A 26,037-nucleotide genomic window follows, 5' to 3' on the forward strand; every position below is an offset into this window, starting at 1 on the left:
AAATGACTGTTCCAAGAAAATTAACTACTCGGTTTTTGATTACCACTTATTGAATGATCTTTACCAACTTCTGTTTATTTGTAATACACAGATTGTCATCCTAGGAGCTAGTCCTTGGTCAATTCTAGTTGGTCATTTTCCCCTAGAGTAGAACCATGCCCTTAATAGTTATGAATATACAACTAGCAAGGTACGTATCACTCATTATTCTCTTCCAAAATTTCTTAGCTTGTCTTCCAGCCAAATCTTAGTCACCGGGGTTGCAATTGGAAGTCTATTAGAATTGAAATTGAGAAAGATAGCTTTGCAGTATTTAATGTTAATAAAATGGGACCGTGGTGTCACAAGAAATAAGTAAAATTGGTGTGTGGTTTTGTGTCATCATGTCAAGTTCTGACATCAGAGTTAAATTATCCTCTTTGCAAAATGAACTTGGTAGATTTCCTTCTTTCCTCAGAACTTTGAAACTGTTTTCTTTTGTACTCAGCTGCTCCTACCTTGCCTAGCCCCATATAACTTTACTTGTATCTTTCCTTGGTTATTTTTTCTCTTTGTTTCTGTTGTATCTGAGCTCAGTCTTGAGAATTCATATTTTTCCAGAAAGATGTCAATTTCTTGAAGATACTCTAATGTATTTATGTAGTGTATACAAAGTGGTTTTTATTCATTCTGGTTAGGTTGATATGAACTCAGGGGAGAGTTGGGGGGGGTGGGATTAGCCAATTACTACCTCCTTTTAGTTAATTAAACTTGATATATAGTCTGTGTAGGTTCACTTTTACCCACATGTTTATCAGTTCTTTTGCATATATATCCAAGCTTCTTTCTGCTAGCATTTTCCCTGAAGAACTTCCTTTAGCATTTCTTATAGTGTGGGTCGGCTGGCTACAGATTTTCTCAGCTTTTGTCTAGAAAAGTTTTTATTTCTCCTGTTTCTGAAAGACAGATATGGTGTATGTGTGCTGTAAGCTTTTTATTTCTTACTTCATGCACTTTAAAGATGCCATCCCTTTCCTGCTTTTTTCTTTCTGTCTGCTTTGAAGATTTTCTTTTATCACTAGCATTTGCAGATTGATTATTATGTGCCTAACTGTGGTTTTCTGTTTATCTTGATTGGTATTTGTTAAGCTTCTTGGGTCTGTAAGCTTCTGGTTTTCATCGAATATGGAAAACTTTGAGCCATTATTTCTGCAAATGTTTTTACACACATGCACACACCCTTTCTTGGACTCAAAGTATGCATATGCTAGATGGTCTGATAGCCCACACCCAGGCTCTACTCTGTTTTTTCTTTTCTCTCTGTTTCATTTTGGATAGAATCTGTTGGTCTTCAAGTTCTCTGATGTTTCTTTTTTTCCCCCTCTGATCTTATCTTGCGCAGCATCTAATCTGTTAAACATACCTAATGAAATTCATATGTTTGTGTTATCTTTTAAATTTTTTTAAAAAAGTTTTTAATGTTTATTTTTGAGAGAGAGAGTGTGTGAGTGGGGGGAGGGGTAGAGAGAGGGGTGACACAGAATCCGAAGCAGGCTCCAGGCTCCAAGCTGTTGTCAGCACAGAGCCCGATGCAGGACTTGAACTCATAACTGTGAGATCATGACCTGAGCTGAAGTTGGATGCTTAACCGAGTGAACCACCCAGGCACTCCTGTCTTTTAAATTCTTGAGCACACTGAGGTTGTTTATAAGTTTTGGAAATGTCCTTTTCTCTTATTTTATCATCTTTTATTTTTAGATCTCTTTCTATTAACTGATTTAGTCTTGGTCATAGGTCCGATTTTTCTATTCCTTAGCATATCTAGTAATTTTTTTAGCTGTTACACACTGGGACTTCTACATTTTGGGGCGCTGGATTTTCTTGTCCACTTTTTTAAGTGTTAGGTTTGTTCTGGCAGCCAATTTTTACTTGCAAATCTGATCCTTTGAAGGCTTATTTTTAAGTGTTGTTAGTGCAGTTCTAGAGCTAGAGTACTTCCACTACTAATATGTGCCTGTTCCAGGGTCTCGACCCAGTGTCCCTCTCCACTCTGGCTGGGGATTACACCAGCCCTGTGTGTGCTCTGGCAGTTACATGTTCATAGGTAATTTTTTCCTCAAAAGTTGTTGGTCTGCCAACCTTGTGGAGTTTCACCTCATGCATACTGAGATTGGTGGTTCAGCAAGGACTCAAGAGGATCCATAAGCAGTTCTGGAACTTTCTGTGTAGCTCCCTCCTTTAAAGTACCCTGCCCCACAAATTAAAGCCTTCTGGGCTCCTCCTGATTTTAGCACTTTTGCTGAGCTGCACGCAGTGTCCCTGTACCTACCGTGTGGAAATAGCCTCCAGGCAGAAAGCCTGGTTCCCAGCTTTCACACTGGGAACGTGGTCCTGCACTGTCTGTTGTCCAGCTTCTGAAATAGTTGTTTGGTAGATTTTGTTCAGTTTTCTACTCCTCACTGGCAAGTAACGAAATGCAGCTACTGTTTCTCCCTTAAGTTTAGAAGCAGAAGGCACATTTCGTTTTTAGAGAGATATGCTTTTTGAAGCAGTGAATTCTAACAGGTTAAGAAATACATGTTTGAGGGTATCCTTTTTACTCTCGAGCATGTTAAAAGAAAACCATTTATTAGGAGAGGCACTAAAGTGGGTTTTTTCCTGGCTGACTTTTATGCCAATAAATCCTAGGAAGGCGTTTAGTAGTCTCTGAATCCAAATCCTTAAGGAACTGTCCACTCAGAATGTTTGCTCTACTTTTTCGTCAGAGCTGTGGGTCCAGGGAGTCACAGAGAATTTTCACACAGTTTATGTGTGGAGGATATTTTTTCCTGAATCTCGGTGTTTACCTTTTTTAGATTGGTCATTAGCAGTTGATTTTGCTCTAAAGGATAGCACCTGCTGTCCCGAGATTGGCGCCAGGTGATCAGCTAACTGTGTGACGCTGGACAGGCCACTTACTTTCTCGTCCCTGAGTGAAGGGCACTGGACTGGTGGGACTTGAAGGTCCCTTACCTTCATTTATTCAGTAAATATGAAGTGTTCCAAGCCCTGGGATTACATTAGTGAATGAGACACATAGGGACCCTGCTCTCACAGAGCTTAGTGGAGTACAGTGGCAATATATACAATAAAGAAAAAATCAAATGAGGAAGAAATACCTTTGGTGAGGAGGGCTATGGGAAAAACAAGCCAGGGCGAAGTGAATTGCTATGGGAGGGCCCCCATTAGGGGGAGGGGCTTCTCCACAAAGGCTTGTCTGCAGAGATGACATTTTGAGCTGCCGTTCAGATGAGCAGAAGGAACTAGCCATTTGAAGCTCTAGGGCAAGAACATTCTAGGCAGAGGGAAGAGCAAGTACAAAGGCCCTGGCCAGTGAAAGAATGCCATGGCTAGCTTGTCATGAGTGAGGGGCTAAGGGTTATAAATGACAGATGGGGGTGAGGTAGGGGTGAGGTAGGGGTCAGGACCTAGCTCAGTGCTGGCAGCCTGTGATTCTGAGATGCAGTCCCACTGTGAACACTTCTCTACCCAAATACAGCACTGTTAGATGTCACATGGCCCTGTAGGTAGATAAGAAGGGGTCCCAGGAGTCTTACTGGGGTGGGCGTGGTACTTGAGGCCCTAGCAGGATCACAGAATCTGAAATCAGCATGGACTGTAATGGCACGAGTGAGCCAATGCAGTTTTAACAGGGAGATAAAGGCCAAGTTCAACAATCCTGGTCAGCATGAGCCAACATGAATCCATTTCCACATTTGCAGAACCACGGATAGCTCCATAAGACCTATTGCTTCAAAGAAAGGAAAATGGGCTTTTGTGAAGCTCACATATAAAGGCTACATAGACCCCATAGCCTAGAAATCCTGCTTCTGTGGAAAGAAGCCACCAGGAAATCTGCCTATAGAGGTAAGGAATGCGTGTCTTTTAAATAGGGAAAGAAAAGAGACTGACAGAGCAGTTCAGGGGTGGAGGGGGCTGATCCAAAGTCAGCAGGCTTTGTCCTGGCAGAAGGCAGCTAGCCAGCCTTCAACAGGCCTTCCCCTGTGTTGCTGGGTCTTTCTTGTTGTGTTCTGATACAGCACCAATTAATTCAGCTCAGGTTAGTAATTCTCAAAGATCCAGACAGCTCTCACCTGTTGTTACTAGCACACTGGCATGTGTATTCTGCAAGAACGCTGTCCTCCTGGGCAGGCTGGAGCCTCCACTCATTTCGATTTTGTCAGATCACCCTTCACCCTGAGTCAGGTGGCCTCCAGCTTGCCTCTGTGCAAAGTATTGCTTCTCATGTGCTCTCTGTTTAGGCAGGGAGAGCATTGTCAGCCATCACATCCACATCAGGGCCCTTTCACCTGCAGCTGTATCTCTGTGTTCCTGAAAACAGCGTTTTAACAAATGCATGTTTTCTATTTAACAACTTTGATCTGTCTCTCATTGTATCCTACAGTCTTTTTTTTTTTTTTTACCCTTCATGCTCTAGTGACACAACTTGCCTGAGTTTATTAATGGCTTCTTATCTCCCCTCCATTGCCTCTTCTCTGTTCTCCTCCACCTCTGTGAGGCACATGCCACTGTTGACATGTCCTCATGGCCACGGCAGCCTCTCCTTCCTTTGAAGGAAGCCTCTTACAACCTCCCTGCTTCCCTGCTGCCTCTTGGCCCTACATGTGTCTCCCCAGCAAGTTCGCTCCTCACTCCTCCCTTTGGAGCTCCTACTTCTAGATCCAACCATCCTCTCTGGGCACCAGTTCCCAAGTACTCATCTCCACCCCGACTTTTCCTGCCCCCATTCCTGGACTCTGGAGCATCTGTACCCTAATAGTAACCATGGATAAAGCCAAGTTTCTCCCCTGTCCTCATCCCCCAGCTATGTCAGACTACCCTGTGGGTGCCCCATCTCCTACACACCCAGGCTTAATGGTTCAGAGTCATCTGTGATCCAGTTCCCTGTTACTCAGAAGTTATCTGGTCATGTGGCCTCTAGCTGCAGTGGAGTGTAGAGAGGATGGAGGGGACAAGGAGGCAGCAAGTGTAGACCTGGTGAGACCATGATGGGCGTGAGGAGAGAGGGCAGTGCTGAGAAGAGCAGATTAGAGGGGTATCTGAGAGCACAAGAGATTGAAGAAGGTGTTTAAACACAGATGGGGAGGGTTCTGATAGAAGAGAGATTGAAAATTAAAACAAAGAGAAAGGATCCTTGCTAGCTTCCTCAGAAGGATTCAGCAACACCCAGTGCTGCTGGTAACAACAGCTAATCCAGTGATCTTTCAGTTGGAGATACTGGCCAGCATTGGAATGAGAGAGGCCAAGGTTTGCATTGCAGCATTGTTTGTAATACCAAACAACCATTAAATATTTGTGTTTATTGCAGTGTAGATTGGTAAAAGTAGATTATAGAACATCCATTCAGTAGACTGTTGTGCAGCCTTAGAAAAGAACAAAACATGACCTGATAAGACAAGTTCTAAGATACTGTCGAATGAATAAACAAGATGTGACAAAATACTGTGTCTACTAAACTGTCATTTGTGTCTTTTAATGGAGGGGTAGAAATATTTATATTCTTATTTGCCTGGAGACTGGGAAACCAAACATGGTAGCTAACCGGGGGGGGAGGGGGGGAGGTGGTCCTGGGCAAATGGAGAGCATGAGTGGTGGGAGACCGTTTATGGTATATCTTTTTACAGTTGTAGATTCTTGAACCATGTGCATGTATTATAACCTCTTCCAAAATTTCAAAAAATTGAATTTTTTTTAAACACCTCAAAAGCATTTCAACCAATGAAAGTCCTGTTGTTTTACCAAGGGAGATTATTTGATTTCTCCAAATGTCCATTCCCGAGTCTTTTCTGGTAGTCCTGGCTTATTTTCTTTCATTGTGGAAGAAGTATTTCTGATCTACAATTCATGTTCTTCCCCTCAGAGAACTTCTGCCAGTGCTAATTTTATTAGTAAAGCTTGATACAGTTTTCCTACATTTCTTTCCCTTTCTCCACACCGTCCCCAAAGGCTCTATATATTCCTTACCAGGTGAGATAATATTCAGAAAATTCATATGAATAATTATTTACCTTTAATACTTGAATTCTTACCCTGACATAACTTCATAATTGTAGGAAAGCATTAAATGGAACTCTTGCCTTTGTTATAAGAAATATTAGGTTCAGGAGACCATATCTTTAAGACAGCAACCAAGTTGACGCTGAGAAGCTGACACAGGAGGAAAAATTAGCAGAACATTTTATGTGGCAGGAAAGAGAACTGTCTTGAAGTTCTATTTGGAAGGCTGTTTGAAAATGTAGAACTGGGGCCAGTGGGCAGATACTCAGCTCCCAGGGCATCAGAAGAAAGACCTGAGAGTCTCAAGTGCCCCACAAGGGGGCGCCGGTCTGCAGTGGTGGCCACTGCAGCAGCGCTTGGTAGACCAGCTGAAACAGGTGGTCGCCTCGCGTTTCGTTTCAGTACAAGTCATCTTGCATTCAGAAAAAAAGAAACTTCAACGGAATGGCAGGTAGCTTTGGCTGGAATAGTAAGATATTTTCTTTTTTCATCCCAACTTCTCAAGCCTGGAATAGGTACTCTTCATGAGACCCCCTTCTCTTTTAATCCCATTCTCTAGTAGTCTCAAATTCTGTAGCCTGTTTTCAGCAAGTACCTTTCCATCTGTATTTTTTAGGCAAGATAAGCAAGAGGGTGATTTCCTTGTCAGACTTGGAAGGAAAACAAATGCCTTTCAAAGTAGACTTTTTAACAGCCTTGCTTTGATACATTAAATCATGGGTTCATAATGAGCATTTTTACCCAATTCAGACACGACATTGGGGAGGGAGTCATAGCTGGACATCACAGACTACTGTGATTTCAAACTCTCGGCAGGTACATCTCCATTTATGGACGCGCTAACAGCCAATGGAACAACCAACATACAGACATCTGTTACAGGAGTGACAGCCGGGAAAAGGAAATTTATTGACGACAGAAGAGACCAGCCTTTTGACAAGCGGTTGCGTTTCAGTGTGAGGCAAACAGAAAGTGCCTACAGATACAGAGATATTGTCGTCAGGAAGCAGGATGGCTTCACCCACATCTTGTTGTCAACAAAATCATCAGAGAATAACTCACTAAACCCAGAGGTGAGAGACGTCCCTTGGGCTGCTTTGTGCTTCATGTTTCTCCACGCCCTTGTTTCCCGGCCAGGCTGGACGGAATCGGTGCTCTTTGTGCCCTCTCTTTCTGGGCCGTAGTGCGGCCCTGCCAGAAGGTAGGCAAGAGAAGGAAGGTGTGGCAGTCTTGTCCCGGACAACACTGTGCCTCTGGTGTAGCCGGGCAAGTGCGCATGTGCATGCCCGCCTCGTTCTCCAGGGGGCGCAGGCCTCCCCCAAGACTCGAATATGAAACTCCTGTGTGCGCATGCTCGTCTTTAGCTTGTCATCATACTCTCGAAGGACTCTTTGTTCGGACGAGATTAAAACGGCCCCGGGCCCCCAGTTCCATCTTTCCTGTGCATCTTCAGCATTGTGGTGGAACTTCGTTCCCGCTGCAGTGACTTGGGCCCCTGTCCCTTGTGGGTAGTAGCTGGTAAAGTTGGCTTTCAAACTCCAGGGAGACTGCTGCTTGCTTGCAGAGGTTCAAAAACGAACTCAGAAATATCTAAAACACGAAGTTTTGGAAATTTATGCCCTCATATTTGTTTGTTTTCCACTTGTGAAAAGCTAGGTCAGGCTTTCTCCAGACAAGAAAACCAAACTCCACAAAGCTTGTTTAAGTCTGGCCAGGGTCACAGGACAAACCAGTTCAGGGTTGGTCCCCGGTACAGTTTTAGACCACAGAGTCCTTCATTGGTTATTTGCGCGTGCTTCATAGAGGTCATTTTCAATGGTTTTGTGCCCTTCTAAAACAACTTGTGTTTAATATATTTGCACACCAAACTACTGGGTTTCTGTCCCAAGTGTGGTAGGCTGGTGTTTAAAAAAAAAAAGGGCACGGAACCCTAGTTTCTTTCAACTGGTTGAATGTGCCACCTGCTGTCCAAACTGTAGAAATGCCAAGTGGATATCCTCTGTAACTTGCCTCATCTACTGAGAGTCACAATGACCAGAATATTAAGATAACTTAGATTTACATGTCTTTCTAATTATATTCTGTTCATAATTAGACATGTAACTTACTCTGTCCCCAGCATTCCAAATCTCAGGTTATAGGAAATACGTTTGTGAATTAGTTTAAATTGTGGTAGATACAGGGAACAATATCAGTACTTTCTCTGGGTCCAGATTATCCAATAGTAAAATGCTTCTGGGATTCTGTATCAGAAATACTCTTTGCCACTTTAACTTCTGGTGACTTCCAGGTAATGAAAGAAGTCCAGAGTGCCCTGAGCACAGCTGCTGCCGACGATAGCAAGCTTGTGCTGCTCAGCGCGGTGGGCAGCGTCTTCTGCTGCGGTCTCGACTTTATTTATTTTATACGGCGTTTAACAGATGACAGAAAAAGAGAAAGCACTAAAATGGCGGAAGCTATCAGGTATGCATAAGTGGTGTTTTCTAATGGTTGGTTTGAGTGTCTCCCTCCTTGTGTACCAATCCCTGGTAGTAGGTAGTACAGGCTCCAACAAGCCTTGTGAGTAAAATGCATGTCTCCCTTCACTGAGAGACACTGGTATCACAATTAATTAAATCATCTGTCTTTTCTGTGGGCCTGGCATAAATTACTGGTTGCCTTGAGCAAATAACTGATTTCAAGGCTGGCTCAAACCCAGTGAGTGCTCAAGGAATGTTCTAATGATTAGCGTGTACAATAGCATATAGCCAGAGTTTCCATTATTGTACTATGAGCACGTTCTGTCTTCAGCCCTTAAATAAAGATACATTCTCTTTCACATAATAATTTACCATTTGCTTACTCTGAAATAAATTGGCTAGGCTTTATGACAAGCTGGTTCCATAACATCACCTGAAAAGTTTGTTTTAGTACAAGTAGTACTCATTCTTGTTCAAGTTCATCCTGAGTTCCAGCTGCCCATAAAACTAGATCTTACAGAGTGAAAAGTAAGAGTTCCTTTTCTCTCACATGCTCCCCTCCCCCAGAAGCCCACCTTCATTTATGTCTTCTCAGCCTTTTTCTAAACGCTGTCAAATATGCATCACATACATATTATAGATAATACGAATTTATTTTTAGTTCTGTTAAATAAATGGAATTATACTGTGTGTTATTTTGCAACTTGCTTTTAGATATTTCCATCTCTTCCGTTTGGAGATTTTCCCCTACTATCTCCTAACATTACAAAAAAGCTTCCTTAGGACCACCTAGTTCTGCTAAGCATATACAGGTACATATTCTGTTTCCATATCCCTCACTTCTCATGCTAATCACTGGAAGTATAATCAAATGTATCTAATTATTTAGAAATTAATTTTATTTATGAAACCCAGTCACCAACCAGGAAGACCATTGGACTGCCCTACCCACCTCACTAAAATGACCTATCCCTGAATAACCCCTAAGAACGCTTTCCATATGCTTTTGCCTTGATAATGTACAGGGAGATGGAAACTTAGACACACAGACGTGCAAAGAAAACTTGGTTGGATCCTCTCCAAATCTCCAGGTACTTGGTTGAGTTGAAGTTGAGCTTCTTTGGGTGATTATTGGGCTCCGCATGGCTGAGACCCTACGCCAGGACCTTGGGAGCACAGGGCTTCCTGGTCCCCCAGGTCCCCCAGACCATCCTGGAAGTGCACGTCAGTATTGGTGGGAGTGCTTTATTCTATCTTGGTGGGTGTGGGGTGGACCAGGGAAGCTTGCAGACTTCCCAAGGTGGCTCTGACAGGTGCTGTCCTAATTGGCCCATCAGAGGAGCCCTGGAACCCCATACGTTAGGGTGTCAGGGAATTAACTTGGCCTTTTATAACATTTTTAATAGTTTTCAAAATTGATCTGTTTTCTCACTGTGTACAGATAAATGTATGTATGCATACAAGAGGTTCCTTCATCTTTTTGAACGTTACTAGTTTTTAGGTATCATATGGTAATTGTTTTTCCAAAAATAGTTTGAAATTTTACCATCTGTTTTAATTAAGTATTGTCTCTGATCTAAGTAATTTCAAACTTGTTGTATCCTAGATAGGACCATCATGTTACTCAGTTTCAAATTAAACTGCTTGATCAATACACGTAATTCCGTGACAGACTGTCAGTACTTCTAAGACAGCTTGTAGATTTCCTGATGACTAACCCATCCCAGCCTTTCAGGATGAATTACTTAAGTTTAATTTTCATTTTTTAAATACAAACTACTATGCCTCGGGCAGTGACTTTGTAGATTTTCTGTAAGTGCACACTGACTTTACACATAATACTATGATTTGGGGAGCTCTGCTCTAATAAGAAAATCAGACTTGTCAGTCAGTGCCTTCTGTGTTCTGGCTTGTTTCTCCCTGTAGATGCTCCCTGAGCTCCACTTTTTTTTTTTTTTTTTAAGTTTATTTATTTTGAGAAAGAAAAAGAAAACACAAGTGGGGTAGGGGCAGAGAGAGAGGAAGAGAGAATTCCAAGCAGGCTCCGTGCTATCAGCAGAGCCCAACTCAGGGCTCGAACTCTTGAACCATGAGATCATGACCTGAGCAGAGATCAAAAGTCAAATGCTTAATCACCTGAGCCACCCAGTAACCCCCTGAACTCCACTTCTAAATCTCAAGTGACTCAACCCTAGTCCAGCGACTCCTCCCATGTTGAATTGCCCTTGACAGTGGCTGAGGTTTGCACTGTTGGGATTAGAAAATACAGAGGAAAGATGGATCAAGAGATCTCATTTGCGGAATCTTTCGGTAACTTCAGGTATTTATTTCAGGTAGTTGCCCACTCCCATTTCTTCTCCAGACCCTCCCTCTCTCCTGTCACTTTCCTCTCCCCCAACAAAAAGCTTTTCTATGCAAAGGCCAAATCCTGCTTTAGGGAAACCCACTTGGTTCTTCTTTAAATGAATATATTTTTGTCAATGTGAATTTTCCTTTATGTACTCTGGCAGGACCCAAAAATAATTAGTTATACCAGATTCACTTAACCTTTGCTCTTGCTCATTTGCATTTAAATTAATTTTTATATGTATGAGATAGGCTTTACACATAAAGCTGTATATTTGTTACTTCTGTATGTCTGGTCTTGAATTCCTTAAAACTTTGGAGCAAAGAACATCACTATAGCAAGTTTCCCCTATAAGAAGTGGGAAGTAGAAAGGTTAGGTTTGAACATTAGATTGTCAGGTATCTACTACACCTAATTCCATTCTTGGGGTTGCTGGTCATAACCAGTTTGCAGATCCATTATAATAAAAATATTCAGCACATTAGTGATAAAAACAAAATTATTTTGAGTCTGTTTATAACATTAGTCTTCTGAGTCTGTGGGAACCACTGACTGCCGCTTAGTGTCTGAAGCACCAGGAGCTGCCTGGCCCCAGAAAGCAGGCATCTTCCTCCACCATGGAGTGAGAAGATTAGAAATGTGGGGAGACATAAAGCAGACCAGCAAATGTCCCCCAGAACCTGACCTCTCCCCACTTTAGTCCTATCCAGATATTCACAGTGAAGAGAGGGCTCCCTTGAAAAATGACCATGAACTTGCTGTTGAAGCTTAATAATTTCTGCATGCTTCATTTTCCATTTTCCCCAAACAGTTTCTAGACTATTGTTCTTGGGTGATTATCTGACTTTTTTGGTGATATCTGTGAAGTAGTAAATGCTCTTCAAAGAAATGGATAGAAGTTTGCTTTTGTTTAATCACAAGTCTTTTTAAATTCATTTTATGACAAATACAATCTCCTTCCTTCCCTGCTATACCCAACACAGCCTTTATAGCTCAGTTCACAGATAATTCACAGGAAGCTGAAATTCAAATTTGGTATGTTGCATTGCACACATTTTGGACATTCATGCATTTTAAGTTCCAAAACATATGTGCTTTCTGCTCCCCTCCCCCCCAGAAGCAGTGGACAGTCCTTCCTTGAATGCCAGCTCCTGAGAGCTTGGTCCCCAGGCCCGAAAGCTGCCCCCACCTTCCTGTCTCTGGTTTGATATGTGGCTTACTGTGCAACCCCACGTAGCCAAGGCTTTGTGGCTCTGGGAAGTTTCTACTAAACAGGAAAGCATTTCTAGGAAGTTTGTTGTTGTTCTAAACAGATTTCTCTGTGGATCATGAATGGTCGGCTCTGTCCTCTGAAAGGGAAAGATGATCTTCGGTCGAGTGTGCCAGTTAACTCATACCCCTCCCAGAAGCAGCCACCGGTGTTAGATTAAGTTATCATTCCAGGAAAAAATAAAAATAACTGGGAGTGGGGAGGGGGAGATCAGTTCTAAACAATTTCTCCAGACTTTGATTTTGTAACATCTACTTTAGAAGCATTTTTTTTTCTTTTATGCAAACAGAACGTGAGAAAGAATGCTGCTATGTCAAGGAATTAATTACTCTAATTATTAATTATAGAGAATTTGACCATTTCTCTATAAAGTCACTTTCTTGTTGCAGTATTTGGTCATTTCTTTCATGTTACTCTGCCATCCCATCCATGGTTTCCAGATGTTGTTAGCATGGGAACAGTTCCTACTAGGCCCCTGTTGACATGAGGCAGATGAAAGCCGGGCGACTCCAGGGCACCAGGGGACATATTTTGAAAACGTCTGCTCTGCATCATGGAGATCCTTTTGAGAATCATCAGTAACTAAGCTCAGAAGATGTATTTCCATCATGTCGTTGGCCCCAAATCTTCAAAAGGTGGCACAAGCGAAGTAGCTTCATGTAAATTGTATACATTATTCCAAGAACCTATTTAAAAGGTTGTCTGGCTCTCTTTGTATCATTAAAACCCAGTGTGATCTTTCTAACAGTGCCTCAGGCTCTCATTTAGAAAGTCTTACAGCAGCTCATTCATTTGAATGAGTCAATTCTCGTTCAGTGTGAAGATCCCACAAATCTTAGGGGACCTTGGGGGCTGGGCTGAGGTCTGCACTGGCCACAGGGTGCCTTTAAGAACAGTCCCTGGAGCTGGGCATGCAGGCTGCCAGATTCTGCAGCACATTGTCTCTCCTGTTCCTCACACACGCATGTCCCAAAACTCCCTCACCTGCCCTCCTCCAAAAAAAAAACCATAACCTCTCATGTCAGTATCTGGGGAGATGGGAGACCATCTAAGATCTAAGTCAGCATTTTCAGAGATGACCTGAATAGATTTGCTCCAGCTTTTAAGTTACCGAATTACAGAGAACAACCAGATTGTTCTCGTACTGAAGACAGGGTCAGGTTTAGAATTCTGTAATTCTGATCTAGAACTCTGCCCTACAGGAATGACCTTCCATGTATGTTGGTACATGTTTGTCCTTTTTTTCACCGTGTGAAATCATAGCAAGCAGAAACCTCTGAACATAAAATTAGTTTCTAGTGGTAGGAAAGAAGATGCACATTACCAGTATGGTGTGGCACCAGCCTACCCTTAATTGAAGAGCAGCCTACTTTTCCAGTCTGATCCTAAAACAAATCCAGAAATAGCACTGGCTCAGTTCTGTCAAAATCCACGTCCTCTGTGAAGGCTGCCCAACCACTAGTCCTGCTCTCCTTTGAGATCCTGCTGTAATCGTAATCTCCACTGGGGTACACAGTGGTGTGCAGGCATGTGTCTGTGGTGCTTGCGGTTCTTTCTTGGGTCTCCTGTCTTAAACCAGCCTGGAAGTTTCTTGTATATGCATCCCTCTCCCAGGTCATTCCATCTAATTCTTCTTTTTTTTTAATGTTTATTCATTTTTGAGAGAAAGAGAGCACAAGCTGGGGAAGGGCAGAGCGAGAGGGAGACACAGAATCTGAAGCAGGCTCCAGGCTCCAAGCTGTCAGCACAGAGCCTGATGTGGGGCTCAAACTCACAAACCATGAGATCATGACCTGAGCTGAAGTCAGATACTTAACCAACTGAGCCACCCAGGCATCCCATCATTCCATCTAATTCTACATAAACTCAGGAAACATCTGTGGTTTCCAAGTAGTCAGTGAGTTGTCTGAAATCACATACTAAGTCCAGACTCAGACCACATAGGTTCTAACTCCAAACCCCTAGTCTTCTCTTAACACTGCACTGTCTTGGTATGCCCCATGCCAGTTTTTCTTTGGGAGAGCGTCTAGATTGGTCATCTGAAGCCCACAGTGTTAATTGGACTCCTGTGTCTTAAAGGGAACAAAAGTTGAAGAGAAAGATGGATTGGCCTAGAGCCAGCTGCAAATCCAAGAGCAGCCTCTGGGTGTATGTCACCCATGATCTTCACATAGGTCCTGTAGCAACAGCCACTCTCACATAGTGTCCAGGGTATTGTGAAGCCTTTACAACACACAGTACATAAGTCTCTGGGTCACTTCTGGAAGAGGGCCTTCCATGAATCTCAATCAACTTGTACTGATTTCCAAACAGTTTACATCTTGATATATTGAATTCTATAAAAGTAGACTTTTCTGTTGCTCAAATACACAATGTTTTGAGTAATTTCCCATTTATTTTTCATTTTAGAAACTTCGTGAATACTTTCATTCAGTTTAAGAAGCCTATTATTGTAGCAGTAAATGGCCCAGCCATTGGACTAGGAGCCTCCATATTGCCTCTTTGTGATGTGGTTTGGGCCAATGAAAAGGCTTGGTTTCAAACACCCTATACTACCTTCGGACAGAGTCCAGATGGCTGTTCCACCGTTATGTTTCCCAAGATTATGGGAGGAGCATCTGTGAGTACCTCTGTTTTTAAAAATTATTCTAGAAAACTTCCTAAAGAAATCTAATTTGGTTATTGTTTTTTTCTAAATATATACAGGGTGTCATTCTGAGGAGACTTTCCATCAGATGCACTTGCAGTTCAATCCTGTTCATTAACTCATATTCTTAATTCATGAAATCATAGGAGGTTTTCATGTTTTGGTTCATAGAACGTTTATTGACACTGTGTTGCATTATTTCCTAGAGAAGGGCCTTATTTGGTGAGGAATCTATCTCTCTGCATAATTGACACTGATATCTGCTATTAGTAAATACCCAATTTGTAACCCAAACAGCAGTGTGCAGTCGAAGAGTTCTTAACCCAATAACCTGAAATCTGTACTTTTTAAAAAAATTTTTTAATGTTTATTTTTGAGAGAGAGACAGAGTATGAGTGGAGGAGGGGCAAAGAGAGAGGGAGACACAAAATCTGAAGTAGGCTCCAGGCTCCAAGTTGTCAGCACAGAGCCCGATGAAGGGCTCAAATTCAGGAACCGTGAGATCATGACCTGCATCGAAGTCAGACACTTAACCAACTGAGCCATCCTAAAATCTGCACTTTTAAGGGAAAGCAATGAAAGGAGCAAAGTTGTTTAGGATAAGAGAAGTCTTCCCATCTGATTGTGGAGTTTTGTTTTTTTTTTTTTAATTTTTAATCCATCCAAAATAAGAGTTTGTGTTTGTAGCTTTCGATTTTTCAAGCAGCTACACACATTGCATTTCTTATTCCTTGAAGTAGGGCATGAGGTGGTGTCATGGGTTGGGGTCTCCACAGCAGACATGGAAGTGGAGTCTGGTGTGGTGGGGAAATATTAGTCTGTACCTGTGGGCAGGATGGCAGTGGTTGAGACTGGACAGAGGGAGGTTTGGGCCACCATGGGAAGCTCTGGGGCATGTATGGCCTGTCATAGTTGACCCACAGTGGGCTGAAATGGCTAATTCCTTTATGTCCATCATCACTGAGTGTGGGCTGCCCAGGAAGAGGGGTGTGACCATGGATGAGGTGGCTCTGCAGCAGAGAGAGTCCCTGAAGGAGCTGATGGCTAGCTGCCAATGGCACTCCCAGCAGCTGGGAAAAGACCTCCCTTGGACAGACTTTGGCAGCACATCCCCATGTCCACCACAGTCCACCCCTTGTCTCTTCAGATCCACCTCTTCATACACATTTGGAGGGGGGCCACTTGTCCTGGGGGAAATGTAGAGGAGAAGGATTAGCCATTGATAACTCTTGCAGGCAAGAACCACCTGCATGTTAAAGTTAGAGGTAAAGGCATGATGAGAAAATAGATATTTTCATCCCCTCATTATTTATGGTGGGAAAAATAGTAACTTTACAGTAGGGAAGCCTGGCAGGCACCACCTTACTGAGTGGTCAGAGTTCCCCAGAAATAAGACCATCATTGGCGCTGACCTGCAGCATGAATGGCACAGCATCGCTCCACCAGAGTCCTGACAGTTGGGAGTCCAATCCAGAGAGAGCACCAGGCAAGCCCCGACTGTGGCACAGTCTCCAGATACCAAGCAGGGCCCTTCCAAGGTGCCACGTGGTCGGAGAACTCGCCAGAACACCAAGGCACTGCCCCACACTGTAGGGGACAGAGGGGCCTGACCACTTCATGCAGCATGGAATCTCAGACACAGTTCTGGGTCAGAGGAAGGATTTTAATGGGAAAACCAGCAAACTTTGCAGAGGGTTTGTACTTTGGTTCATAGTACCATGTTGATGGTAATTCTCTGTTTTTGATCATTGTAAGAAGTCATGTAAGATGTTAACATTAGAGGGGTGAGGGGTTTACAGGAACTCTGTACATTGCTCTTATGATCTTTCCAGAAGTTTAAACCTGTTCCCCAAATAAAGTTTAAAGGAAAGAGGAAGAAGCTTAGTGGGACCCATATGGCTCCCACTGCCACATCTGGTCTCAGGACCACCCCCATCCTTGTCCTTTCCCTTCCTGTTCTAGTCCCAAACCACCCACAGCTGGCACTGCCGCTGGCCTCGGTGGCCACGTTGGTGGTGGAACACAGGTCCCCCATCCCATGAGCCCTGAGTTGCTGCACTTGCACATTCGTGTCTGCAGCTGGGTGGGGGAGGACCCAGGGGCTCCCAGGAGGCACCAGGTGCCCAGGTAGCAGTCATACCCTTAAGGTCAGTAGGACCCTTGCTGTGTCCACTGGCCAAATGTGCCCCTTCCAGAACAAGCAGAGTCCAGTTTCGAGGGCCAGAGTCTCAATGGCCCTCAGATCATTGGTGGGGAGAGGGGGGCTGCACCTGCTTCCTTTCTTACCCAGTCCCAAGGGTTTTTCCTGTCGGGCACCTGGTACTGTGTCAGGGTCTTTGATGCACTCTGTACACTGTAACTCAGAGGAAGGTGCCCATCTTCATGTACACACCTTCAAGATGGTACTCCACCTGTACCTCACACCATTCCAGTGCTCCATCAGCAGTGGCTTCTGGAGATGACGAATATGACATAGCCAGAGGATCCCCATGGTCACAGGCCCGCTCCCACACCCTCTTTGCTGTGAGGGAGTTCTGGCCTGGCACACCCCATGGTGGACTGGGCACTTTATGCCCACTCAGAGAGAGGTGCTCACGAAGGCAGGAAAGCAAACCCAGACCAGAGTAAGTGTGTACTCCTGTGACAACAGTCATCGTGCCACCAAGTAGCCGACCAGCTGGTCTCCTCAGGAGCGATGCCAGGCAGGTGGTCTGGCATCGGTGTCTTGCTGGAGGCCAGATGTTCAGCGGCCACAGTAGCTGAATCACCTCGATACATCAGACCCCATGCCCTTGAGCTCCATCCCTCCCACCACGGGCACTCTTGTCTGCATGTCTGTCATGCCAGCACTGGGGCGGCCAGCGACCAAGGCTGGTCTCACAGAGCTGTTTTCTTCCTCTCTGCAGTGGGTACTTTCTCCTGAACACCAGCATGACCCAGCCACATACACATCTCCCCAGTCATCTGCATGCCAGAGCCCCTTGTCCCCTGACCAGCCAGCCAGGCCATTGGACACCGCCCTTGGTCGCTGTGTGTTCTAACCTTGACCCACCTCTCCTTCCGCACCAGGTGGTTGACAGGCACACCCCCTATGTGTCGGTGTTTTCCTTCATCATTATCTTGTCCAACTACAGCCGGGTGAGGCACTGGTGGACTTGCCGTCTGTTTCAGTTTGCACATCCGTACACTGGGCCAGCCCACCCACAAACCAGGCTTGCTCATAGAGAGTCCCCCATACGGCTGTAGGCGTGAGCTGAGGCAGGGCACTGGTGGCAGGTGACATGGGGGTCTAGGCTCCTCTGTGCCCTCTGGTGTTCTAGCGGGCCTGATGGAACTCAGCTCCTGGTGGACCTTTCCGTGGTTATTTGATGTCCCATGGCTGTGTGTTCTGCCTCAGCCAGCATTCAGTGAAAACTCCAGAATTGTTTTTTAAAAAACACATTCTTCTCTGCTGTGACCAGCACAGCCATACTCCCAGCACAGGGGCCTACATTGTGATCATGTCTCCGGCATGTGCCACAAGCTCCTTGAGCTGTCTTGTCACACCCCATCCAACAGCCACGGTGCTTCTGACATCTCAGCCACGCTTGGTCTGGGCTGCCACTTCCCCCATGCTTCTGGGAGCCATCCCAGGAGCAAGGTCACACCGTCTCATGGGGTACCTGCCAGGGTATTAAATCTTGTATCTCGGGAGAGCTCCCAAATCAGCAAGATCCCTGTCCCACCCTGTGATCTGGCTCCGTGTCAAGCACCCTTAGAATTCAGCCCCACATCTCCTTGCAGCTCCTCTGAGGGAAGAAACAAGTTACAGCCCTCGTGGCCAGGAGAGGAAAGAGGGCGGGACTTAAGGGAAGCGATACCATCTTGCAGAGCCACATAGAGCAGGAAGGCCAGACAAAATGAATGCCTGCTCTTCATCAGGTGCATTTCCCCCTCCCTGGACAAGTTTTGAAATGCATCACTTTTTACTTCTCCTTGTGATCTACTGGTACCACATGCACAGTGATTCTCAGCCAGGGCGGTGTGCCCCATCCCCCTCCTCCTGGGGGACATGCCTCAGTGTCTGGAGACTTGATTGTCACAGCTGAGGCGATGCTGCCGGGTGGAGGGCTGGGTGCTGCTCAGTGTCCTCCAAATCACAGGACAGGCTCCTCTCCACAGAGCTGTCTGCTCTGAATGTTTTCAGTGCCCAGGCTGAGAAGCCTGCCTGTGAAGCAGGCACTCAAAAAGTGCAGAGCATTTGACTAAAACCTTTGTCCAGAAAGTAGTAAATGCTGCTGGGGCGAGTCAGGCTGTGACAGCCCTCATTGAAAGTGACCACCCAGGGGCGCCTGAGTGGCTCAGTTGGTTAAGTGTCCAACTTTTGATTGTGGCTCAGGTTACAATCTCACGGTTCGTTGGGCTCTGCGCTGGGCATGGAGCCTGCTTGGGAGTCTTTCTCCCTCTACTGCTCATGCTGTCTCTGTATATAAGAAAGAAAGTAGGGGCACCTGGGTGGCGCAGTCGGTTAAGCGTCCGACTTCAGCCAGGTCACGATCTCGCGGTCCGTGAGTTCGAGCCCCGCGTCAGGCTCTGGGCTGATGGCTCAGAGCCTGGAGCCTATTTCTGATTCTGTGTCTTCCTCTCTCTCTGCCCCTCCCCCCGTTCATGCTCTGTCTCTCTCTGTCTCAAAAATAAATAAACGTTAAAAAAAAAAAAATTAAAAAAAAAAAAAAGAAAGAAAGGAGAGACAGGAAAGAAAGTCAGGGAAGGAAGGGAGGAAGGAAAGGAGAGAGGAAGAAAGAAGGTGACCACCCAGATGCCACGTCCCCTTCTTGAGCTTTTGGTGTATGCAAGCTTCCAGCTGCCTGAGGCAAAGCTACACAGGTTTGGTTTTTCACACGGGATGTGGTGCAAAACTCTGCACGCAGGATAAGCCAGAAAGGATCACGTTCCCTGGATGAAAAGAGCACGCAGCCAAAGCAAGCTGTGAGAGCTGTCCTTTCCTGTAGGCACAGACTGACATCTGTGGAGCTAAGCTGCCGTCACAAGCTGTGCAGCAGGTTAGCTGAGGACTGTATTCTTCCACATCTTAGCTCCCTTTGTCCCCAGGAAACATGCAGGGCATGCCTGCCTGGTGCCATGTGCCACAGTGAGTCCTGTGGCTTGGGTGCCATGAGTGACACCCAGCAGACCCTCACTGAAGAGCACACGGAGCTGGTGATAAAGCTGGCACCTCTCGCTCCTGATGGGGCGATGCTGGAGAAATGCCCAATGAATGGCTGAAGTCCTCACCCCGAGTTTACTGGGGAGGCTGCTGCTCTGGGGAGTTGAGAGCCTGACCTGACAGAGTGAGGGGCAGAGCCGTCACCTCCTTGAGGCTCAAAGCTCCCCAACCCATCCCATCCAAGCTGATCAAGTTTTCTCACCACACCTCTTAATGTGTGTTTTTTTGGCTGGAAGAAAAGGGGTCCTTATTTCACTTTTCTCCAGCATTTCTCACTTGTCTGGGTAAACTATAACTTTTTTATTATATTATTTTTTAAAGATTTTTAGTTATCTCTACACCCAACATGGGGCTCGAACTCACAACCCTGAGATCAAGAGTCGGCATGCTCCACCAACTGAGCCAGCCGGGTGCCCTCACACTATAACTTTTTAAAAAACAGTTGGCCATTTTGGAACACAACAGCAGCCAAGAAACTGCCAGTGACCTTGCAAATCTGTTTCTTGGGTAGAAGTTAGAAACCTGTCATGTTAAAACTACTGGAAATTGAGCATCTGAGAACAGTTGAGAACATGCTCCTTCACACTGAGTGTATTTAGTCTTACTAATCTTACGGTGTTCTTCATTGACTATAATTTAAACCAACTCACTGCCTGTACTTCCATGAACATTAGAGTCAGTGTGACATCCATGTCTTGGGAAAAGTCAGAAATGCCCTCTGTTGTCCTGCACCTCCACCCATCTGAAATCGAGAAGACTAAGTAGGGAAAGACTCTTCAGGGACAGCAGCCACAGAGTCAGTCTGGCTCTGAAAGGAGGAAATGGTGGCAGTGACAGCTCAGCACATGGCGACTGTTCTGGCAGCCTAGCTGGCTGGCACAGACCCACAGGAACCGAGGAAAGGGATGGAGGAGAGAAAGGAGGAAGGGAACACTGGTAGGGATGTCACTCCAGGGGACAAAGCATAATATTCAGAGAAGTGACAGGGTCACTCCTGACAGGCACACATTCGCATCCACTAGGCGAGCTAAGACCCTGTGGTTCCAACCTGGTCTTGAAGACATATTTCACACTTAAGTGATGTAGTTGTGGTGTTGTCTTCACTATGTGTTGAGAGTAAAAGAAGCACAAACGAGGAAACCCACCAAGCACTTCCTACCAAGCCATTCCATCAGCACTCCTGTCACCCTTTCTCAGTGCTTTTGGCTCTGTCCTCAGAGAACTGTCTTAGCAGCTGACAGTAAGGTTAAATCAGGTTTCTAAATGCATTGTTCTTTTTGGCCTTCTTTTCACTGAGAAGAGGTGCTCAGTACAGGGGTTTTCTAGAACATCTCCAAACTCTTCGAACATTCATGACTTTGTCCAAGACTCGGCGCAAGTAACAGGTCTGCATTGGACCTCGTAGTCCTTGTAGGGACCCTGTTCTCCACCCTGTTTTCTATTCTCTGCCTGTGTGGAAAGGGTAGTGAGTCAACCAAGCATTAGCTTTGCCAGCTGTTACTTGTGTGCCCTGCACTCTGTGCATTTCACATGCAGTAAATGTCTCAATGCATCTATAGGAGGCATAGAGGTGCTGTTAACCTGGAGATATACTTAAATAACTTCACGCCCTTTTCATAACAATATTTTACCTCTTTTGGAAAAGGAAGGTCACCTCCCAAGAGTGTACTTTACCTGAGTCCCAGGAGATGATGGTCACGTCTTCATGACCATCAGTCTTCGGGAAGGTTAGCAGTGCAAGATCAACTGCAGGCAGGAAATTGTCACATCAGAATAGTGTGAAGTTTCTTTGTCAGGTTTTCTCCCTATTTTGATATCTCTGCACCTGTTATGTGAATGGGATAAAATCTGTGCACATGGTGTTGAGACCTTGAAAATGATGCAGAATCCAGGACAAAGTTAAAATCAATTTCATATATATACGTACACACACAGACACAAATATACTTTTTTTTTTTATTAACAAATAACAAATGTTAGTTTCCTCCATTGAGTCATATGAAGTAACAATAGTCACACCCTCCTAAGCAGACCACAGTCATGGTCATTTTGGATGCATTCAGGTCCTGGATAGTTTCTTACTTTAATGTCCAAGTGGTAAAATGTGGCCTTCCAAGTTATACTCTAGGAGAAACACTGCACATGGAGCATTGTCTGTGTATATGGAGAAGAAGCCACCATTGGCCTCTCAAAGATCTAGCAAATATTGGGTAGTGATTCTGTGACTGGTGTAGATCCCTGACACAGCAAATCGCCTAGCTTTGCTTATGCCTCCATTTCCCAGGACACTGTTTTGTGTATTAAGTGTCTTCACGTGTGGGAATGGCTACCACTGGGCAAGAGGAAGCAGCAGGAGGGGCACATGCCAGTAACTTCAATTACCAACAAATAGACCTTCTCTAAGTTAGATTTCTTGGTTGTGCTCATGTTATTCTGTATTCCGTCATAAAAGAAACATTTTACGTTTTTGTGTGTGTGAATTACCAGTCAGTATGTGACTTCTCATCTGCACAGTGGATTGTGCCTTGTTGGGTTTATTCTCTGCCCACAGGCTGCAGATGGAACCCCGAGGGCACGCAATGAGTGCCCACCAGGGCCTGCGCCCGTTCAGATGCCCACCCTTGGTTTGAATTCTTTTAGATGAATTTTCAGGTTGGGTCTTCTCTGCCTGCCTCCCCCTCACATCTCATATGAGTCTCAACTTCTCTTTGTTTCAGGCAAATGAAATGTTGCTCAGTGGACGGAAGTTGACGGCGCAGGAGGCTTGCGGCAAAGGCCTGGTCTCCCAGGTGTTTTGGCCCGGGACCTTCACCCAAGAAGTTATGGTTCGCATCAAGGAGCTTGCCTCCTGTAATCCAGTTGTACGTGGAACTCGTTCTCTTACATATGTTACTATTTTTTTCTTTTTTTACCATAACCTTCCCTCCAGACAGCTCGCACACATAATAACGGTGTCTCCTGAGTCCTCCACATGTGCCCCTGACATGGCCCCCTGCACTTGAAATGCTGGAAGAGCTATAATTAGTGCCATTGCTCCAGACCCACTTGCCTGCCTCCTCCCCATCACAGATGCCTAAGAGCGGAAGGAGTCCATATCAGTCAGGGACTTATCTCACAGTGTCCTATGAAACCCTACAAAAACCATTCATAGAGTTCTTTCCTGTCTCCCGAGCCCTTTCCTTTTTTTTTAATGTTTTATTTTGGGAGAGAACAAGTGGGGGAGGGGCAGAGAGACAGCGATACAGAGTTGTTGAAGAAGGCTCTGTGCTGACAGCACAGAGCCCGATGTAGGTCTCAAACTCATGAACCGTGAGATCATGACCTGAACCAAAGTCGGCACTCAACCAACTGAGCCACCTAGGCGTGCCCTCCAAAGCCCTTTCCTATACCATGTTTCCTTCCCAACTGCCCACAGTGGATGTAAGCTTTTATTTAATAAATGTGCTGGATAGGGGCGCCTGGCTGGCTCAGTTGGTACAGTATGTGACTCTTGATCTCAGGGTTGTGAGTTCAAGCCCCACATTGGGCATGGAGCCTACTGTGTTTAAAAAAAAAAAAAAATGATCTTGGATAATATTCAATCTGGTAACAATTGCATTTAGCAAATTATAAGGTAAACATCGTTTAACATTAACAGACATGACTCCCATCTAGGCTCTCCCTGACGTGAACAACGCTCACTGTTAAGATTAAATTTTGGTTAGAAAACCCCCTCAGAGGGTATTCATAGAGTTTTCACTGGGCATCACGAGAGCTGGTGTCTGGCTCAGAGGCCACGCCAGCCTGCAGCAGCAGTGTGGGCCCAGGCCAGGCTGGTCTCAGTGGGGAGGGGGCCAGAAGCGGGTAGCACAGCTCTCCTGAATTTGAGCATTTGCCTGATACCTAGAGTGAATAGACTTCAGATGTATCTCAGGCCCGGTGTGCGTTGTGAAAAGATATCTGGTAGCCTTTTTGACAGGTAATTACTCAAGCTTGCTAACTGCCTCCATAGCTTTGGGGACAAGGAGAGCCAGTGCTTGTGGACACGCACCCTTGCTGACTCACTGCCTGTGTCTGGTCCAGGTGCTGGAAGAGTCCAAAGCCCTTGTGCGCTGTAACATGAAGGTGGAGCTGGAGCAGGCCAACGAGAGGGAGTGTGAAGTGCTGAAGAAAATCTGGGGCTCGGCTCAAGGGATGGACTCCATGCTGAAGTACCTGCAGAGGAAGATCGATGAGTTCTGACGGCCAGGTGCCTGCTGGTGACACTGGAATTCTAGAGCAGCACACCTGTGGCACCACGTTGCCCTCCTCCTCCCTCACAGCCTGAAACAAGTTCACTCTTAGCTCACGCTTGGAAGCAGGACTTACAACATCCAAGCTATTTATTATCAAGGAGTTTTTAAGTACTGTAACTTTAAAATAAATAACTACAAAGCTCCTTTGTCCAAACGTCATTATTTTATACTTAATATACACACAAGTATAAAAGTATAATGGTGAGCTCTAGACTGCTCTTCGAAGCTCTAATTTTTGTTATCTTTAGCTAGTACTGTATAAAAAAGAAACGAAGCGTGTTTTGCTGGTTTCAGGTGGCAGAAAAGTCTGGAATAATGTTTGTTTCCCTTATTTTTTCTTTCTAGAACACAGAATCTAAAGGGTATTAGCCAGCCTCCTCTCTCCTGTCCCAAATAGAGATACAGAAAGATCTGAGGTGTGCCTTTGTCTCCGAAAAGGTACATGTATCTCAGAGGTGGAATGTCCTGAATCAAAAGTAAAACTTACCTTGTAGGATAAGTATTTCTGATGAAAAACCCACTGATGAACATACCGCCAAACTGAAGTACACTTAAGATTCATGCTGGAAAATCCAATGATTCTTCCTTTTTAATATATCCAGTTCTTACCCAGTTAACATGAGGAAACCACTGTCTCTCCAGAAGAAAGCTTGTTTTGCAGTATTAGTGAATCACTGAATAGGTTAAGTACGAGTATCTAAGTTATAAGTTAGTCTTAGTGGATTTTAAAGAGTTTTTCTGACCCTTTTGAAAAATAACTACGTAAGTGCTTCTTGTTGCTGGGTGAGAAATACTACTTTATATGCAGTTTTGGTTTTCTATTTGCAGATATGATTGATGTATTACACCAAAAAAAAGTATTTTTATGTTTATAAAGTGTAATTTTTAGGTTCACTTAGAATATATTTTATTTAATAAGTTAAAATTCTTTTGGCACACTATTAAATGCAGGAACTCCTTTAAAAAAAAAAAAAAAAAAGAACTACCTTATATTCAACGTTTAATGTCCCAGGTCTCTGCTTTCATATCTACGCAATATGCGGAGTAGAGTGTGGCGTCCAAGAGTGCCCTGTGTAAATAGACATTCACATTCCTTTCAGGAGTGGGGACTGATTCCTGATTACAGACGCCTATTATTAGTTAGGCTTCTGAGCTTGCAATCATATTGAATGTATGAAGAATGAAATAAAATCAAAACCTTATTTTTGTACAGTTTGGAAGTTTATACTTAGAACCGACCACCTCCCGGCCATGTGGAGAGCTGTACAGCGTGTAAATCTGCCTTTACCTTGGATTGGTTGGTGCAGTATTTTTGCATCTGTGGGACCTACTTTTTCGTTCAGTAGTTTGAACTATATATAATAAACTGTACAATCTGTAAAGTTTTTATAGAATAAATATTCAGCTGTGAAAACTGGTTAAATAAAACTAATATTTCTTAACACATTGGAAATGTTTGTCTAATTCTTCACTCCTGAAGTTCCTCATGGGACTTTTTTTCCATGAAGTATGCATGTGGGCATAGCACTCGTGCAATTTAAAGAATAAGGAACTCTGTAACTGCACCTGGGGAGGAGCTACAATCTGACCAATATCATCCTCCCGAGTCCTGTCCACTTGACCCTTCCCCAGGTGACCATTTCCTGAACTTTGTGTCAGTCTTCTCCTTGCTTCTCTTTCAGAGATACATATTCCTAAACATATTACCTAGTTCTTCCTACTTCTGAACTTTACATTGTTATTACACATAAGCTTTGGTGATTTAGTATTGAGTTGTTTTTTTTAATCTGTGTATGTA

At 44.5% G+C, this 26,037-nt stretch overlaps 1 protein-coding gene across 4 annotated transcripts in view; it reads left to right on the top strand.

The window, feature by feature from the left end:
• CDYL (chromodomain Y like) overlaps window positions 1–25,692 on the top strand; it is a 184,095-nt gene extending 158,403 nt beyond the window's left edge. For 2 of the 4 annotated variants that reach the window (XM_047102187.1, XM_047102188.1), the window contains exons 3-7: window positions 6,853–7,109; window positions 8,327–8,499; window positions 14,522–14,732; window positions 22,683–22,826; window positions 24,028–25,692. In XM_047102187.1, coding sequence (XP_046958143.1) covers window positions 6,853–7,109; window positions 8,327–8,499; window positions 14,522–14,732; window positions 22,683–22,826; window positions 24,028–24,186 — 944 coding nt within the window. In that variant the 3' untranslated portion in view covers window positions 24,187–25,692. Of the gene's footprint in view, window positions 1–3,760; window positions 3,886–6,852; window positions 7,110–8,326; window positions 8,500–14,521; window positions 14,733–22,682; window positions 22,827–24,027 lie in introns of those variants that run through there. The other 2 variants (XM_047102190.1, XM_047102189.1) reach the window with 2 other exon arrangements.
• The last annotated feature ends 345 nt before the right edge of the window (window positions 25,693–26,037 follow it).

Source organism: Lynx rufus, unplaced genomic scaffold (assembly GCF_022079265.1).
Source record: "Lynx rufus isolate CCGP_SWC_20201006 ecotype Redwood Valley unplaced genomic scaffold, mLynRuf1.p SCAF_6, whole genome shotgun sequence".
NCBI classification, from domain to species: domain Eukaryota; kingdom Metazoa; phylum Chordata; class Mammalia; order Carnivora; family Felidae; genus Lynx; species Lynx rufus.